The sequence below is a fragment of the Oryctolagus cuniculus genome, chromosome 8 (genome assembly GCF_051225735.1).
Source record: "Oryctolagus cuniculus isolate XC-2025 breed Fujian yellow rabbit chromosome 8, ASM5122573v1, whole genome shotgun sequence".
Taxonomy (NCBI): Eukaryota; Metazoa; Chordata; class Mammalia; order Lagomorpha; family Leporidae; genus Oryctolagus; species Oryctolagus cuniculus.
The window spans coordinates 125,087,456-125,106,445 of NC_142874.1; the positions used below are offsets into that span (position 1 = coordinate 125,087,456).

The 18,990-nt window shown below is 36.4% G+C and overlaps 1 protein-coding gene across 1 annotated transcript; it reads left to right on the forward strand.

Moving 5' to 3' along the window:
• The first annotated feature begins 2,696 nt into the window (after nt 1-2,696).
• Nucleotides 2,697-15,306, forward strand: SULT1E1 (sulfotransferase family 1E member 1). Its single transcript, XM_002717123.5, has 7 exons — nt 2,697-2,844; nt 4,746-4,871; nt 5,198-5,295; nt 8,166-8,292; nt 10,555-10,649; nt 13,019-13,199; nt 15,194-15,306. The coding sequence occupies exons 1-7, from the start codon at nt 2,697-2,699 to the stop codon at nt 15,304-15,306; spliced, it is 888 nt and encodes a 295-aa protein (XP_002717169.1).
• Nucleotides 15,307-18,990: the final 3,684 nt, after the last annotated feature.

Genomic DNA, 18,990 nt, shown 5'->3' on the forward strand with positions numbered 1-18,990 from the left:
TATAATATTTTTTAAAAAGGTAAAAAAGAACCTCACTGAATATGGCATGCAAAGTTTTTATACTGTGGGATTGTTAGAGACTGTTGGAGGACGTTTGCCCTGGGACTGGCAAACTTTAATAAAGGTGCTTGCAACAGCAGCACAGTATACGGTGTGGGCACAAAAGTATCAAGATCTTGCTCATGCCCAAGCCATGGATAATTTTGACTAATAATATACCTATTAGAGCAGATCAATTATTAGCAGAAGGAGCTTTTAATAATCCAAATCAGTAAGTTAACTATCCCCTAAGGGAAGCAAATACTCAAATTTCTAATATGGCTTTAAAAACCTGGAAAGAGATACCTGTTGCCTGTAATCTATGCATCTTTTTCTCCACAGTAAAACAAGGGTCTGCCAAAAATTATGTCCTTTATTGATAAATTACAAAGAGCTATTGGGCGACAAGTAGAATTTCAAGAAGCCAATCAGGTTTTGGCCATAAAAAATGCTAATCAGGATTGTAAAGATGTGTTAAAGCCTGTTGTTGATAAACCTGAAATTTCTAAAACCAATCTGTTGGCTGCTTCTCTTAAAGGTCCTGATAAAAAATGTTTTAGTTGTTATGATCCTGGAGGCTAATACCTCATTGCTCACATTTCCCCCTATATTCTTATTCACTTTCCTATTTGGGGTCGAGATTTATTACAATTCAAGCTACTAGTGATAGGAGCCTCCACTGAATCAACCCATCCCCACACAGGGCTGCCGAGAATGTCAGTATGGGTTAAACAGTGGCCTGTATTTTCATGGAATTTTATGAATGTAAATAAGTCTGTAAAAGAAAACTTTTCAAGTTTGGTACAAAGTGCCTAATAAATAACAGCTATTTTCCACCACTGTGTGGTTTTGGAGAGAGGTGGGCTACACTCTTTACACAAAGAGCAGATGGAAGACTATTTTTATATCCAATTAGGAATTAGAGTGGTTCTGAACTACACTGGTTACCATAAAGTCATGAAACACAGGAAATAGTGGATATGGATCTATTGGATGTAGCATAAGGTATTGGTGAAGCAGAACTAGGAGACAACATTTATGTCTGTGGTTTATAGCCTATAAATGTAGTCAGGAGAACACAATCAGAAGCCTTCAGTAAAATCAATGGTTGAATTATTTAGTTTAATTTGTAGGGCATTAATCTTTGTAAAATGCAATTTTATCATCAGGTATTTTTTTTCTTTATGACTAATACTTTTGTTACCACATCTATTAATTCAATTTCCTCTTTACAGTGCATCTCTTAAGAATTGGAATTCTGTATATTAGTGGAAACAGAGTAGGTAACTAAAAGAATAATTTCCAGTTTCCAATAGGCTTTTATTATAATACAGACTCAGTGATAAAGATACTAAAAACTGCATTTACCATCAAGGTATAAGGATAAAACAAGTTACCAGGTATCTTTCTGGGCTAGAGTAATGGGAAGGTGATTCAGAAAGGTTAACACTGCAGAAGAGCAGAGATTGTTGAGATGCTCCATCTTAAACTGTTAAGAGGCTAAACTTGATAGCTGAAAAACAGATATTAATGAAAGTTGAAAGCAAATGGAGGAAAATTTGTTTAATTAAAAATTTTATCACTAACCTTGGACATAAAATTGTTAAGATATAAAGATGAATTAGAACAATCTTGCTCAACTTTATAATTTTAAAGCAAATCAATAATGTGAGTGTCTAATAATTCACTGTTCAAGTGAGGGAGAAAAGTCAAGACAACATTAGTGATCACATGGGAATCAGGAACTCTCAAGATTCTGTGTCTTAGATATAACCATTATAGTGTCATTAATTTTATCTTCTTTTAAGTATATTCCCCAAGAATTTGAATTCTTTTCATGAAATTACTTTTACAAAGGAACGAAGGAAGCTCTGACTTAGAGATCTGGCAATAACTCTTAAATATGACCATCAATTTTATTTTATTTAATGTATATATAATTGAAACTTTTGCCAAATATCATTGTATTTGTGGATTATTTAGCCTTTTTTCACATTTCATATTTTTTTTTTATTTTGGACAGGCAGAGTGGACAGTGAGAGAGAGAGACAGAGAGAAAGCTCTTCCTTTATCGTTGGTTCACCCTCCAATGGCCGCCGCGGCCAGTGCACTGAGGTCGGTGCACCGCGCTGATCTGAAGTCAGGAGCCAGGTGCTTCTCCTGGTCTCACATGGGGTGCAGGGCACAAGAACTTGAGCCATCCTCCACTGCACTCCCGGGCCACAGCAGAGAGCTAGACTGGAAGAGGGGCAACCGGGACAGAATCCGGCGCCCCGACTGGGACTAGAACCTGGGGGTGCTGGCGCCGCAAGAGGAGGATTAGCCTAGTGAGCCACGGCGCCAGCCACATTTCATCTTTTCTGACAGAAGCTGAAGATTCTGTTGCTCTTTCTTATCATAGAATGTGCTATGTATACCATACTTTATTGTTATATTTCCTTATTCTTTCATATAATAGACCTATGTTAATAAAATTGAAAACTCAAGCAAGAAGATTATGTAACGTAGAATTCTAATATGCTTTTACTCCATTTACACAACAGCTAAGAAGTGCTAACACTTAGGAAAATTTCAATATATGTTGTTATTGTTAATGATAAAACATTGTAAAATAAATACAAAGTATAACACAATTTTTTTTAGTGTACCACTCCAAAATGGATTCTCGCAATTCTGAGTATTATGAAAACTTCGATGAGGTCCATGGCATTCTAATGTATAAAGAGTTTGTCCAGTATTGGGATGACGTGGAAACATTCCAGGCAAGACCAGATGATGTTGTCATTGCCACCTACCCTAAATCTGGTAAGTCTCCTTGTTGTGTTGAAGCTGTTTCTTTTTCAGCAAGAATTATCAAGCCATCTTGAATGGTAGATAGTAAGCTCTTCACTTCTTATATATCCATTTTTCAAATTAAATGACAGATGTAGGAGTTTTGATATAGATGTACAAAAAGTGGCATATTATTGCTGTATCTCATGACCATAGTCTAGAACTGGAACAACACATTGATAGATGAATATTATTGATAACATTGGAAGTTTGTGTAATATCGATGAATGAATATGTATTCATTCCATAATGAATATTTAAAACTAGCAGTTGTGTTTGCCTTATATCTTTAATGTCAGTTCTGAATACACAAATATTGAACATTTTTCAAATATATTCTTTTTTTAAACTTTTATTTAGTAAATATAAATTTCCAAAGTACAGTTTATGGATTACAATGGCTTTTTCTCCCCCATAACTTCCCTCCCACCTGCACCGCTCCCTGAACACTTTCAGCTAACTAGTGCCTGTCTTTAATATCTACATATAAGCTTCCAGTTTTAAGGATTGCTTTTATTTTTGAGGTTAGCTCAACTGTTAAACACAGTTGTGGCATCTCACAACCCTAATACATCTTCAGAATTAAAACAATAAAATCCAGACTTTTCTGTTTATCTCATTGTTCCATTTAGAACTCAAAACTATGTCAAGCAGTAAATACATTTGGCTATTCTGACTCTGAAACTGTTCCTCCATTTCTTGGTTGGGATCAATGTTGGCACAATACCAATCATGTGAAGAGGGAATTTGAGAGCTGTTCCTCTTGCTTCTCCCCTATGCAATTAACCATTTGGTTTCTTTGAAATGTCTCACAGTCAGCCTTTTTTTCAGGATCTCTTGTGTCATTATTGATCCCTCACTCCAATGCTGTGCTTGTTTTATTTGAGAAGAGATTCTTATAAAACACGATCTGATAATATTGCTATATTTTTAAGATTCATCAATGCTTTTTCATAATTTTTATAAACAACTAAGACCCTCTAGTATGAACTGCATGGCACTTTACACTTGTCATCTGCTTGCCTCTGTGGTCTCATCCCCTCTCATCTATTCGGGTAGATTCTTGTATGGGTTATAGAGTTTATTTCCAATATTTTTCTCAGTACTACATCATTCTTAAGTACCTAGCCTTGATTTAAAAAAAAAAAACATAGATCATTATTCTGCTTAATAGTCCCCTCTCTACCTCCCACAAATGGTGAATTATACCTGTAATATATTAAGCCTAAGTTCAATTACCATGTCCTATTGAAGATATTTCTTGTCAAGAAATATCTACCGAAACAGCAGCTACCATGTCAACAGCACATTGAGTTATGTGTTCTTTCTTTGTAGACTTTTATACCTCAGTGTCCCCTATATTATAATATTAAGAAAAGTTAAGTGTTGTCATTATTGAACACAGATTCTGATTCTTTAAAAGGCTTTTGGTCATCATAGGGCAGGGATTTGATTTACACTTTCTTAAAGACTTTGCACTAAGATACAGACTAGTGTATAGTAAGTTATTAGGAAAGTTTGTTGAAAGAGTACTTTGGTGCATCACTAATTTTTCAAGTCTCCTTACTTTTTAGTTACCAAAATTGAAATCCACGATGTTATCAGTTTGCACAATGTCACAATTCACTATGGGTAAATTTGGACACACTTATCACATGTGTTTTACTATAAAATTCATTATTATTTACTGAGACTATTTTGGGGCCTCATAAGATTAAATATTGGGGGAAATTTTTCTTGAGTCTATAGGTATTTATACATCTTTTAAATAATATTGTATTAGTATCTTCCTGCTTTATCCTGCTAAAAATTCAGCACTCCCATCATCAGCCCTGCATGCTCAGGGGAGACTAAGATTGGTTCACTTTTTACAGGCACCACCTGGGTTAGTGAAATTGTATATATGATCTATACTGAGGGTGATGTGGAAAAGTGCAAAGAAGATGCAATTTTTAATCGAATACCTTTCCTGGAATGCAGAAAAGAAGATGTCATGAATGGTAATATTTAAGTTAATTTTAAAAGTTACAGGCAAATATTCTAAGGTTGGATGTAGATAGTAGCAAAGAAATTGTAAGCAAAAGTAGAAATGCATATATATAAAAGGTTTGTTAGCAAAATTTTAATAATAATTTTACATGGGTGGTGAAACTTTATCTGATCGTTTTATTTGTAATTTCTTCTTCCTATATTTTTCATAGTAGGTGTCATTATAAACATGCTATAGAATCTTAGATTTGTTTCTCTTTTTTAAAATATCTATGTAAATCCATGTAAATATTCATGCTTTTTGAAGTCACTTAACCTTAAATTTTTTAAAAATCAGGAGTTAAACAATTGAAAGAGATGGCATCTCCTAGGATAGTGAAGACTCATCTACCGCCTGAACTTCTTCCAGTCTCATTTTGGGAAAATAACTGCAAGGTAACCAGAGTCAAACATTCTCAGAACCACATCAAACTCATATAAATTTTAGAATAATAAAGTAAGATATTACCTTAAGTCTTATATAAGCTTATATATTTATTATTTCATTGACTCTCAAGAAATTCAATGAATATGGATTATATTCTGTATGGTCAGCCTAGATTTCAATATCAGTTCTGCTATTTGCTTGAGATCATTCTGGAAAAAGCAAAGGATAAATTCTTTAAGCTCCAGTTTCCTTGTCTGTGAAAGAATAATAGTAGCACCTCGTTTACAGAGTGGTTACCATGCTTGTAAAATTGCTTAACATCATGCCTATCATACTGTATAAATGGTAACTACTTTTGTATTTATTGCTCTTTCTGATTGAATCAAATGTCCTCTTTTTGTCACTGCTGAATTTGGCATTGAGAAGCATGAAAATGAATCAGAAAAGGCTCAGAAACACAAGTGTCTTATAACTTTAATTGAGCACCTGTTTCAATGCATTTTCTGTTGCTAAGAACTCAACACCACAGAATGCTGCAGCCATAAGGAAAAGGTCTCTTGGCTCATGGTTCTGTGCCAAGGAAGAGGTTCTGAGACTGGACCTTGATGGCAGAGTCATGAGGTGGCACAGGGCACCCATGGAAGGAGGCGGGGAGTGTATGCACTTGTGTTCTGACTGTTCTCCCCTTCCTTATAAAGTCACCAATAGTTAACCATGGGGGCTCTATCTTAATGACTTTATCCAGTCCTAATCACCTCATAAAGGCTCCATTTCTAAACATCATATTTGGGTTGCACTTCCATCCTCAATACTTCACAATTGGGATTAAATTTCCACAAGTGTTTGGAAAACGATAAATATATTTAGACCCTAGCACTGCCTATCCTGTGCTAGGGTCATAATAAGATACATCCCATCCTGTCTTCACAGACAATGTCCATTGGAGAAAAGGGGCATGAAAACAGACAAGTAAGGGGGTAACATAGATCAAGTAAAAAAAATTCGGACTCAGCTGGGAACAGGAAGGAACCCAAGAGCAAGTAACATTTCTTCTCATATTCATAGCGTGCATATCAGCCAGGCTGTGCAAACCCAGATGTAATCTTAGGGGAATCTGAAACCAGATGAATTTGGATAGAAGGTTAAGTATACACACTGGCTATATGAGTGAAGAAATAAGGTAGGGCTCCATTATAAGAACCAGTGGTAGGAGAGTTAGGAAGTCTGAGGTCTACTTCATTGGTAATGAGAAGTTACAGATATGTTAAACTGATAATTTACATGATCAGCTTTGGTTTATAGAAAGCACATCATATATAATCCCAAAGTACAAGTGAAGCATGATGTCCGGGGTCAATGCTGTTCCTTTAAGATTTTCTAGCTTTATTAAGAATATCCTATAACCCACAGTAAATACATGGGATCTTAAAATAATATAATCAATAATCACTTACAAAAAAGGGCCATAATCTTAATCCTGAAACATTTCCACTTTGTACTCTTAACATGTCCCATAACTTATTTGACATTTTCTAAAAATCTGTGGACCAAAATTCCAACAATCTTGATGATGTTTGTTTGTTCTTATCATAAGTGATTCTAGATAGACCATGTATATCTTGCAAAATTCATTTCATGCATGAGATTCTGTCATTGTAAATATGAGAGTACTTCAAAATGTTTTCTGAAAAACTGAATTCATAGATACATTTGTTTTGCTGAAAATACTTTTGAAATCTATATATAATTTTTCTTTATATATGTTTCCCATGAAGTTTTTGAAGACTCCTCATATGCATGGAATTGAAACCTTTTGCTCCAAAATAAAATTATGTTTTCACTTCATTTTCCAAGAACCACTTATAGTACTCTTGTAGGAGTTATGTATTTTTCAGGAGATATGCTATTTGTAGCTTTTTCAAGAGATTTGACCAAGTTGCTTTCTTCCTTCGCAAAGTGGGTTGCAGCGTTGCTGTTAATCCCTCACAAATTAAAATAGGTATCAGACATTTATAAGAATCCAGATCTTCACAAACTGCTTGTGTCTCAGAGATCACCACATAGTAAGAGACAGTTGGATAGAAGATTCATGTTTGAGATATTTCCAGTGTGATTCACTAGGTGAGCAAGAAGACCGACAGATTCAGGGTATTTGTGAAGTGTGTTTGGAATGTTGGACCAAAAGCTATGTGATAAAGAGAATAAAGTGACAAAAAAGTGCAGACCAATAGTAAGAGAAATGATTAAGATCAGTGGATTTGAGGCATTGACATCATAATAGGAGAATTACATTGAACAACTGATGGTGATGAAAAATGAAGCAGGACTTTCTTGGAAGAAAACATTCTGGCTTAGAATAAAGCTTCAAAATGAGACTTTTAAAGTGATGTCAAGATTTAGGACATGGCTAATAAACTAGGAGATTTCATTAAAATTATTTGCAAATGTAGAAACTTCAGTAAGACAAAGTAGAGAGCCTGATCATAGCCAGTAAATAATGGAGAGTTAAGAGAACAATCCCTTTTAAAATTTATTTATTTTGAAATGTAGGCCAAAACCAATAACCAGAAAGCCAGGTGTCTCATGTGGATGGTAGGAAGCAATTACTTGAGCCCAGGACACACATTAGCAGGAAGCTGGAATCAGGAGTTTATCTGGGAATTGAACCAGGACCTAATATATGGGATACAGGAATCCCAAATGGCATCTTATACATAGTGCCAAGTGATGGTCCCAGTACTCTTTGTATGCTTTTTTATTTCATAGTATGAAAATGTACTATATTTATGATTGAAAACATAAATGCTCTTTTTGAATTTTGATGACACTGTATGTGAAAAGTTATTGAGTGATCTAATACATTATTTCATACTCTTAGATGATTTATCTTGGCCGGAATGCTAAGGATGTGGCTGTTTCATATTATCATTTCTTTCAAATGGTAAATGCTTACCCAAATCCTGGAACTTTTCCAGAATTTGTGGAGAAATTTATGCATGCACAAGGTAGGAATCACTTCTTTTAACACTTAAAGAAAGAGATACAAGACAAATGACATCTCTGAAAAAAAGTTCATCTGTTCTGTTATCTTTTCTGATCTTTAATGAAAATATAGAAATTGTAACAGCTCTTAAGGCTTCGATCAAGCACAGGAATTTGAGATGTGGGTAGCAAATTGCCGAATCTGAACTCTGTTGTCCAAAGCCTAAAAGTCAATATATTGAAGTGATTTTGGGGATTGAGGTAAACAGTATTATCTTTTAAATAAACACTTAGACTAAAGCACCTGAGTTTTTGGATTTGAGGAATAAAGGGTGCATGATTGTTTGGTATTCATTAAAGAAGGTCATTCTAATGCTGTGGTAATCATTGAAAGGAAAAGAATAATGCATGGCTGGTGCCGCGGCTCACTAGGCTAATCCTCCGCCTTGCGGTGCCAGCACACCAGGTTCTAGTCCTGGTCGGGGCGCCGGTTCTCCAATGGCCGCGGCGGCCATTGGAGGGTGAACCAACGGCAAAAGGAAGACCTTTTTCTCTGTCTCTCTCTCTCTCACTGTCCACTCTGCCTGTCAAAAAAATTAAAAAAAAGAAAGGAAAAGAATAATGCCATTTTTATATTCTTAGCACAAAATATTGACTCAATAAAAGAAGGCTATATGTAATTTGTGTTTGTTGATAGATTTTTTTAAATAAGATTTATTTATTTACTTGACAGTCAGAGTTACACAGAGAGAGGAGAGGCAGAGAGAGAGAGAGAGAGAGAGAGAGAGAGAGAGAGAGTGATCATCCGATGGTTCCATCTGCTGGTTCACTCCCCAGTTGGCCTCAATGGCCAGAGTTGCGTCAATCCGAAGCCAGGATCCAGGAGCCTCTTCTGGGTCTCCAACACTGGTGTAGGGGCCCAAGGACTTGGGCCATCTTCTACTGCTTTCCCAGGCCTTAGCAGAGAGCTGGATTTGAAGTGGAGCAGCCGGGACTAGAACCGGCTCCCATGTGGGATGCTGGTGCTTCAGGCCAGGGCATTAACCCACTGCACCACAGCGCCGGCTCCTGTTGATAGATTTTTAAAAACATTGTGCCAAAGTACTGGGGATAAAACACATGTGTCAAGGTTGTCAAGGCCACCATTGTAGGACAGAGCAAAGTAGTGTTGCTCCTGCACAAAAATTGAATAAATTCACTATAAGTATCATTGAAGAACTTTTCTTGTCCAGATTAATTGCTTGATAGAGTCAAAGAGCAGAGGAGGTACACATTGACTTAACACGCAGAATACTGTGACTCCTGTCATCACACCGTTTCATCAGTTTTAATCATATGAAATACTTGTGCAGTGGGAAAAGGAGAGCAAGAAAGAGAAAGGAATAGACAGCATTGGTTACATCACATCATCTCCAAACTCTTCTAATGTTCTAACTTAGTTATATCAAATCATCTCCAAAGTCTTCAAATGTTCTGGAGTGAAACTGACACCAAGGGAACACCTCTTACTGTCTAAACTGCTAGTAGTATAATATATACTCATATAGGTTTAGCTTCAGTTGTCAAAGCTAGTTTGTAAATAGTAAACTGGACACCTGGACCCAACACTTCTATTAGACCATTGATAGTCCCAGTAATTCAACTTCCTTCACCTAATCTGTTTTACACACACACACACACACTTACACACACACATGTGCACGCACACACACCAGTGTCAAAAATGCCCTCAGAAGCTCTTGATCAAATTGATATGATATGGCAACTCATGACAAGAGCCTAGGGTGATTACTGATGCCATAAACAAGAGTGTCAATTTGTTAAGTCAACAACAGGAGTCACTGTGCACTTACTCCTCATGTAGGATCTCTGTCCTTAATGTGCTGTACATTGTGATTTAATGCTATAACTAGTACTCAAACAGTATTTTTCACTTTGTGTTTCTATGTGGGCACAAACTGTTGAAATCTTTACTTAATATATGCTAAACTGATCTTCTGGATACAAAGAGAATTGAAAATGAAAAAAAATTGATATGAGAGACTTCTCTCAATTTCCTGTGACAAAGACATGGAATAATAATAAAAGTTGACATTGTGTTTCTAACAAGGACATTTCTGTACAAGTCTAACCATAAGAATTTTGTCTCAGATGGACAGCTGGTCTACCAGTTGTCAGTCCATAATAATTCATATATGTTCTTTGTTGACATTACTGTTTTTACCCTTATTTCAGAGATGAATACAGATGATATTGTGGCTTTATGTTTTTTTCTCTAATTTTAGTTCCTTATGGTTCCTGGTATAAGCATGTAAATTCTTGGTGGGAGAAGAGTAAGAATCCACGAGTGCTATTTATTTTCTATGAAGATATGAAAGAGGTGAGAATTGAAAGCACATAGGCAATTTGGCAATTTCTAAGATTCTAGCTTTTGAAAACATTCTGGATACAAAAATCTACTTTTATATAAATGATCGCAACCACCTCCAAAAATTTTGAGAGGAAAATACTACCGAAATTTATACACTTTGGTACAGACTTGAAACTAGTAAATAAAAATATTCTGTAAATAAATATATTTGAATCTCAAGCTTCAAATATTTCCAAAGATAAAAATTTAAAGGTCTTAAGTTCATAGCACTGTAACACATCTCAATAATAGACATATACAACTCAAGAATCAGAACAGACAAATAGTCAATTAGTCTTTTTTTTTTTTTTTTGCCAGGCAGAGTGGACAGTGAGAGAGAGAGACAGAGAGAAAGGTCTTCCTTTGCCATTGGTTTACCCTCCAATGGCCGCCGCGGCTGGCGCGCTGTGGCCAGCGCACCGCGCTGATCCGATGGCAGGAGCCAGGTGCTTCTCCTGGTCTCCCATGGGGTGCAGGGCCCAAGTACTTGGGCCATCCTCCACTGCACTCCCTGGCCACAGCAGAGAGCTGGCCTGGAAGAGGGGCAACCAGGACAGAATCCGGCGCCCCGACCGGGACTAGAACCCGGTGTGCCAGCGCTGCAAGGCGGAGGATTAGCCTAGTGAGCCGCGGTGCTGGCTGGTCAATTAGTCTTTAAATCTAAATTTTGGAATAATCAGATGGAAATTATAAAATAATTATGCTTAACATTTGAAGTAATAAAAATGAGATAAAAATTACAACTCAAAAATTCTGCATCCTCTAACTCCCTACTTTGTTCAATAATAGCCATGTTTAGTTTCTTCTACATTTGAATCAATGAGAAGCTTAAGAATGAATAAATTGACCTTTCTTGTTCTATAGTGTATCTACTGGAAAGAGAACAAGGCATATAAACATTATGTATGTAAGGATGATCTTTCATGTAAGATAAATAAGACATAAAAAAGCCATAATGTAATAGATTTGCTTGAGAATATATAGAACAAAAACAGGGTCACCTAACTAAAATTGGGATAGTCAAGTATATCATCTGAAGGAAAATAATAGATAAGGTGAAATTTGAAAAGCCAGATTTAATTAGTCAGGCATAGGATTTGGACACAGTTTTTTTGCAGACAGAATTGTGCAGCAGAATAAAAATTCAGTTGATATTACAAATAGATACCTGAGTGATTTAGCTGAGATTTAGTATAGTAGTGGCATAGAAAAAGTATGTTTGTAGCTATGGGACATACATGAGAGTACTTCAAAAAATTGTAGAAGAATGGAACTAAAAAACAAGTTTACTTTGATACAAATATTATTGAAATTCATATTTTTTCATAATACACATTTCCATAAGCTCTTTGAATACTGAATTTGTGAATTTCAAAAATTTGCACTTTAATCAATTCCTATTTTAATTTTATTTTCAATGAATTTTTTGAAATCCTCTTGTACATTTGATGTTACATATTTAGTAGAAAGACAGTATAAAAAGGTAGAGTTTTTATACCTGCTCTTACTTTTTCTATTTTATTGCTGCTCATGAATTATTCCAAAAAACTAGGAGAAAAATTAAAGTTAACTGCAGTTGTTCAGTTCCCAAACTTGACTTGCACTGTAGACTTTGAGAATATATATTCATATTTATATAAAAAAGTTATTGAGCATGCACTATGCATTAAGGGATACATTAAGCAATTTATAAACATCATCACATTTAAGTTTTCTAACCATATTTGAAGTAGGTTTCACATCCATTTTGTGGATAAGGAAGAATTATGCTTAGAATAGTGTATTAGTACATGTTTTATCACTGTAACATAATACTCAGCAGACTAACTTTACACAGAGGTTAAGCTAGCACACAGATCTACAGGTTCAGGGTCCAAGACCATGCAGCTCATTGGACTGGCTTCTTTTGAGGGTCAAGTGGCTGATGGCATCACTTCAAGGGGGAATTGTGATTGAGGAAATGAACCAACTGCACCACCAAAAAAGACGTTAAAAGTCTTCCACAATCCCTTCTAAGGACACATCCCAAATCACAGAAGGACCTCCCATTTAGTCGTACCAGTTACACACTCCAATCTTCATCATCACATTGAGGATCAAGTCTCTAATACAAGCACTTTTTGGTGGTGAGAACAACATTCATGCCACAAGTTTTGTTTTTTTTTTTCCCCAAGAAGACACTTCTCCAAGAAGGGGTTTTCTTCATGAGATTCCTAATTCCAACATTAGTGGATAAAAAGACAGATTTTTTTTTATCTATCTCATGTTTTTATCCAAAGGGCATTGAATGCTGACAATTTTAGTAATGTAGTCTTCAAAACCTCTTTTCTTCTTTATAGGATATCAGAAAAGAGGTGGTGAAATTGATACAGTTCCTCGGGAGGAAGCCATCAGAGGAGCTCGTGGAAAAAATTATAAAGCACACCTCATTCCAGGAGATGAAGGATAATCCATCCACCAACTACACAGTACTGCCGGAGGAAATCATGGATCAAAAAGTGTCACCGTTCATGAGAAAGGGTGAGCAAGTATGCTATTTGCCTTCAATGCAATGGGAAGTCAAGTTGACATGATTACAGGCAAAATCTCCTGAGGAATATCAATGTCTGTGGACCCAGGTTGTTTTATTTTTAGGGCTCTTCTGCTTTTAAACACACTATTAAGTTAGCATTCTAGAGAAGCATAAAACACTACTAGTATTCCTACTATGTTGTTATTACTTGTTGATTGCTACCATATGTGGCATATTATACAAATATTTACCAGTAGGCACTCCAATCTCAGCACCAGCAACAATAATACTCTCTGGAAGCTATAACTTTTGAAACTTACTTGTGTTGTTGTATGACATATTTTACATATTTGTGTATTGTCTTTTTAAATTCTATCAGAAATTCAGGAAAAGGAGTTTACCATCATTTCAATTTGAGATGAGGAAACAAGCTTAGATCAGTTAGCTTTCTCTTGGACAATGACAGAACTTCCAAGACTAAATGGCAAAGGTAGGAATTCAAATACATCTCTGTTAGCAAAAATATCAAAATAGAGCAAGATGAAATTCTGCTTGGGAAGAGGCATGGTCTAATACAATAAGGTTAGTTTAAAATTCCAAAGACAAGTGGATAGGCAGAATAATGGGTCATGCAGTCTTACTGATAGGTGAGGAAGCAGAAACACAATAGAGAAAATCTTGCTCTTCAAATCAAATTGTCAGTGAGAGGATCAGTTAATTTTTTAAATAACAGGAATAAGAAATTTATCACTGGGCAAAATTAGCTAGTGCCTGAAAACAAAGACAATTCTCAGAATAGATTTTAATTATCTACTCATCAGATTATGTCATCTTTTCCATAGTTTCTATAGATACACAGCACCTAAAATAATTGTTTGCAAAGGTCTGCTCACTGTTCTACCTTCAGTCTTTACCCAATACGCATGGTACACATTTTCTAGCTTCTACTTTCTTGTTTTTTTCAATAGAAAGTTTAGAATTCCCTGAGGAATGAATGCGTGAATTACTGACTAATGTATAAAGGTGAATAATTCCTTTAGCAAGGAGAGCATTGGATATGTGATGGAAAGCAAAGGGCAGAGGCAGACCACGCTAATGCTCCTGTCATTGGCAGTGATGAGAAAGTGCAGAGGAGGCAATGGGGGTGAAGAAAACCTGAGTATGAATAATACATTAGATGGTGTTTGAGGGGGTAACTTCCATGTTTATTCCTTGGGTACTTGATGTTTCCAAAATCCAGGTAATGGAAAATTACAAAGAAAGCAGAGTTTGCAGGAAAAAAATAATTACTTTTAAAATACCTGGATTTGGGATATGTGTACAGTAGCCAGGTGGAAATATCATGTAGGCAGTTTGAAATAGAGGCTTAAGTCTGGATTGAATGTTATCTGCATTCAGATGATATTTAATGCTTTGAGAGTGAGTAAAAGTATGAGTTTCATCCTGAGACCATAACATTTCAGGGAAAATCAGTGCAGAAACATTTACTGAGGTAGAATTAAGAAGGAAGACTCAGGGAATGAAGGAGGGGAGGAGAGAAATGTTCTCCATCAGCTAGTTGACTTCCTTTGTGACTGAAACAGCCAGGGATGGGCCAGACAAAGCCAGGAGCCAAGAACTCCATCCAAGTCTCCCACATGGGTGTCAGGGGCCTAAAAACGTGAGCTGCTTTCCTAGACAAGTGAGCAGGAAGGTGAACAGGAAACAGAGCAACCGGGCTGGAACCAGGTACTCTAACATGGGATGGAAGGATCCTAAGTGGTGATTTAACTGGCTACACCACAATGCATGCCCTGCTTTCTATTTTAAACCAATCACAACAAATCTATCTTTGTAAGGTCATGTAAGTATATTACTATGGTATACATTTTATTCCTCAAATTGAAGATTAGAAGAAAAGTGTGATTTAATGTAACTTAATGATTGCAGTCAGTAGTAGAAAATCTCAGGATGGTGACTTGAACATTAAATATTTGCTATTTTTTTCTCTTTTTTTAAATAGGGATTGCAGGTGACTGGAAAAATTACTTTACAGTAGCACTTAATGAGAGATTTGATACTCACTATGAACAGCAAATGAAGGAGTCTCCAGTGAAGTTTCGAACTGAGATCTAAGAAGTGTTTTCTTTCCTTAACATACCTGAGATTACAGATTTCTCCTTATCATTTTCACTTATTCTTGTTCTAGATTAGTAGAGATGGAGTCACGTGAATCATGAATCAGGTCACACATTTATTGAACTGTTTGTATAAAGGAAAAATAAGATCTGCCTTCCTGCTATCTTTTCAGTTTTTTTTTTAATTCCACCTTCCTTTCTTCACTGTTGTTATACAAAATTATAATGTATAGGAATGTGGTAGGAACAGATAGTAGAGAATGTTAGAATTTCAGTAAAAATAAACATCCATTCCAAACTATTTTGTTTTTCTCATTTAGTATGATATTTGACATATATATGTATGTATTCATACACACACACATAAATGTTAATAAGTTCACATGAGCATTGAAGACTCAGAAGAGAGAATCATAGAATAAATAAATTGTTGGTATAACTATACCTATTAATTCCTTTCGATTTTCTTTTACCTTTGGAGAAATGGTTTAATTTGAAATATACCTTATGCTAAATACATTTTGTGACATATCAGAACTTATTTCCAAACATCTATAAATGATCCCAATGAATGTTTATCCTAATGAATGCCTTCAGCTGATTTGAAATCTTTATGCTTTAGAGTGCCTTCTATCCTATATACAATGCAATGTAATCTCTGGAAAATAAAGTTTTAAATAAAATGTGAAAGTTCTAAAATAAAATGTGGTAATTTGCAGGAGAATGAAATGAAAATATAAGGAAATAAATTTTTTCAATGCATTTTAAAAAGGTTTGTTTTATTCATCTGAGAGACAGAGCAACAGAACTAGAGAGGCAGAGCCAGAAAGAGATTTCCCTTTCACTGGCTCACTCTCAAATAGCTTCAATGGTTAGGGCTTAGCCTGAATGAAGTCAGAAGCCTGGAACCCCATCCTGGTCTTCCACATGAGTGATAGGGGCCTGTATGCTCAGGCCATCATCCACCACCTCACATTAGCAGGCAGATGGATCAGAAGTGGACCTTGTGACACGGGATTACAGCATAGCAATGGTGACCTAACAGGCTGTGCCCAAACACCTGCCTACATCTGATGATTTTTGTTTGTTTTTTTTTTTGTTTATTACTATTTGATAATTCCTTTTTTGTAATACATTTTGTCAATGCTTTCTTTCTCTAAAGTAGAGGACATGCAATATCACAACAAATTCACTATGAATCTTCACTAGAACACTTGCCTCCTTAATTTCTAAACTAGAAGGTCAAGTCTCAGAAGCCATCCATATTATTAGTTTTCTTACTCTTTGCAGAAAATTCCAGGTATTTCTCAGCACCTTGTTCAGTAATTATAGGTATTCAGGACCAAATCTCTTTTTACACAGTTATGCATTATATAAACATTGGAGAGTCCTTGAAATATATTATGATATCTTGAAGGCTATGTAGGGGAATAGAATCTCTATCTCTGAAAGCAATAATTGTTATTTATTTTTTGTATACCCAATTTCTGATGACTTTCTCATTAACAGTGTGGCATATAATAATAGCTTATTCTACACCTTGTAAAAGTTACAGTTGATTTTCTACATCATAACTGATGTAATCAAACAATATCAAACTCAACTTTCTTTCTGATAATTATTTTCAATGGAGCAACAAATTCATTTTGGCTAGATTAAAATTTGAATCTATAACAACTTTTCTTTTTTTAAAAAAGATTTTATTTATGTATTTATTTGAGAGGTAGAGTTACAGACAATGAGAGGGAGAGACAAAGAGAAAGGTCTTCCTTCCATTGGTTCACTCCCCAGATGGCTGCAAGGGCCTGAATTACGCCGATCCCAAACCAGGAGCTAGGTGCTTCTTACTGGTCTCCCACATGGGTGCAGGGGCCCAAGGACTTGGGCCATCCTCCACTGCCTTCCCAGGCCACAGCAGAGAGCTGGATTGGAAGTGGAGCAGCAAGGTCTCGAACCGGCACCCATATGGGATGCCGGCGCCGCAGGCGGAGGATTAACCTACTTCGCCACGGCACCGGCCCCAGAATCTATAACGGCTTTTCCCCTCAGCTTGCCACAAAATTTCTGTAACTTCTTTGGAGAAAGCAGAGGACTAGGATCTAGCTTTAATTTCAAATAGGAACTTCAAGGCTCCTTTGATTCTTTGGCATCTCCCCTGAGCTGTGCACAGTTTTTGTGAACAAGACCTTGTACAATATTATGTGGTAAAGTGCACAGGCATGGCCTAAGTAGATTTGATTCTAGGAAAAATACAAATTTCAGCAATACAATGTCTAAAATTTCTAACAATTAGATCTCTATAGCAATGCTTTCAGGCTCAGCTATATAGACAGAAGGGCATTTAAGATGTTTGTTGACTAACTCATTGATTGATACCACATCAAGACCAGGAAGTTCTTGGTAAGCATGTGTGAGAATGGTGGTTGCTCATAATTGGAGCCATACCACAGAGCTCCTTTCAATCATCAAAATGTCTATGAATACAATAAGTTATACAGGATCACAAACCATAGTATAAAATACACATCCATGAGTTCATGCTGATATAAATAAATTATTGATTACATAATTAATAGGGAAAATTGATATATATCCACAACAGAATTCAATTAATTACATATAGTTCCTCATTCTATCTCTAAAACTTAGCATTTGCACAGTGACTTGCCTGTAAGAAGTGTGGAAAGGCTGAGGAATAGAGTGTGAAGGAGAGAGCAATTTTATTGTTGAGAGCCCTGGCATACTCTACCCTGGCCAGGTAATCTGGGTTAATGTTATCCGTAGACCAACGCCATGGCTCAATAGGCTAATCCTCCGCCTTGCAGCGCAGGCACACCGGGTTCTAGTCCCAGTCGGGGCACCAGATTCTGTCCTGGTTACCCCTCTTCCAGTCCAGCTCTCTGCTATGGCCCAGGAGTGCAGTGGAGGATGGCCCAGGTCCTTGGGCCCTGCACCCGCATGGGAGAGCAGGAGAAGCACCTGGCTCCTGGCTTCAGATCAGCACAGTGCGCTGGCCGCAGTGCGCTGCCGGCCACAGCAGCCATTGGAGGGTGAATCAACGGTAAAGGAAGGCCTTTCTCTCTGTCTCTCTCTCTCACTGTCCACTCTGCCTGTCAAAAAAAATAAAAATAAAAATAAAACATTATCCGTGATAGGACATGTTGATAGTGATACCCAAGATATGTTATAAGAATGGCAGTTTACTTCTATGACCTTTCTCCCAAAAATGTCTGACTATGAACTGAACATTAAACAAACCCAAACTGAAAGACTTTATACAGAAGATTTTTATACGCAAATATTCCATAACTAGGCAGTGGAGCCCTTTCACATTGGTTTTGTGTCATCTTGACTTTTTGGAGAACTTCCTTTACTTTGATGCATCATGTATTTTTGAGCCCCACCCTGGAACATGTTGGTTTCCCAGGGAACTGCAGCTCCTTTTAGTGGACATGTTCAGCTCCTTTTCTGAACATTCCGAAATCAAGACTTCAGTACTTTGTGTTCTCATTGTCACTGGGCTGTCCTTACTTCTGGACCATTTTAGTGAAGTTATCTCTCTCTGTAACTATCTAACATCTCTCCTTCTAAACATACACAGATATGTGATTTCTTTATCTATCTACATATATGCCAAAATGCAGGTTTGTACCAATAGCTAATATTCCAATTCAATCTGAAA

Excerpts from the sequence above, each read along its gene's own strand:
- SULT1E1 (XM_002717123.5), top strand. The coding sequence starts at position 2,697 with ATGGATTCTCGCAATTCTGAGTATTATGAAAACTTCGATGAGGTCCAT. Across the intron at positions 5,296-8,165 it reads TTTGGGAAAATAACTGCAAG|ATGATTTATCTTGGCCGGAA; the intron begins GTAACCAGAGTC and ends TCATACTCTTAG. Across the intron at positions 10,650-13,018 it reads TCTATGAAGATATGAAAGAG|GATATCAGAAAAGAGGTGGT; the intron begins GTGAGAATTGAA and ends TCTTCTTTATAG.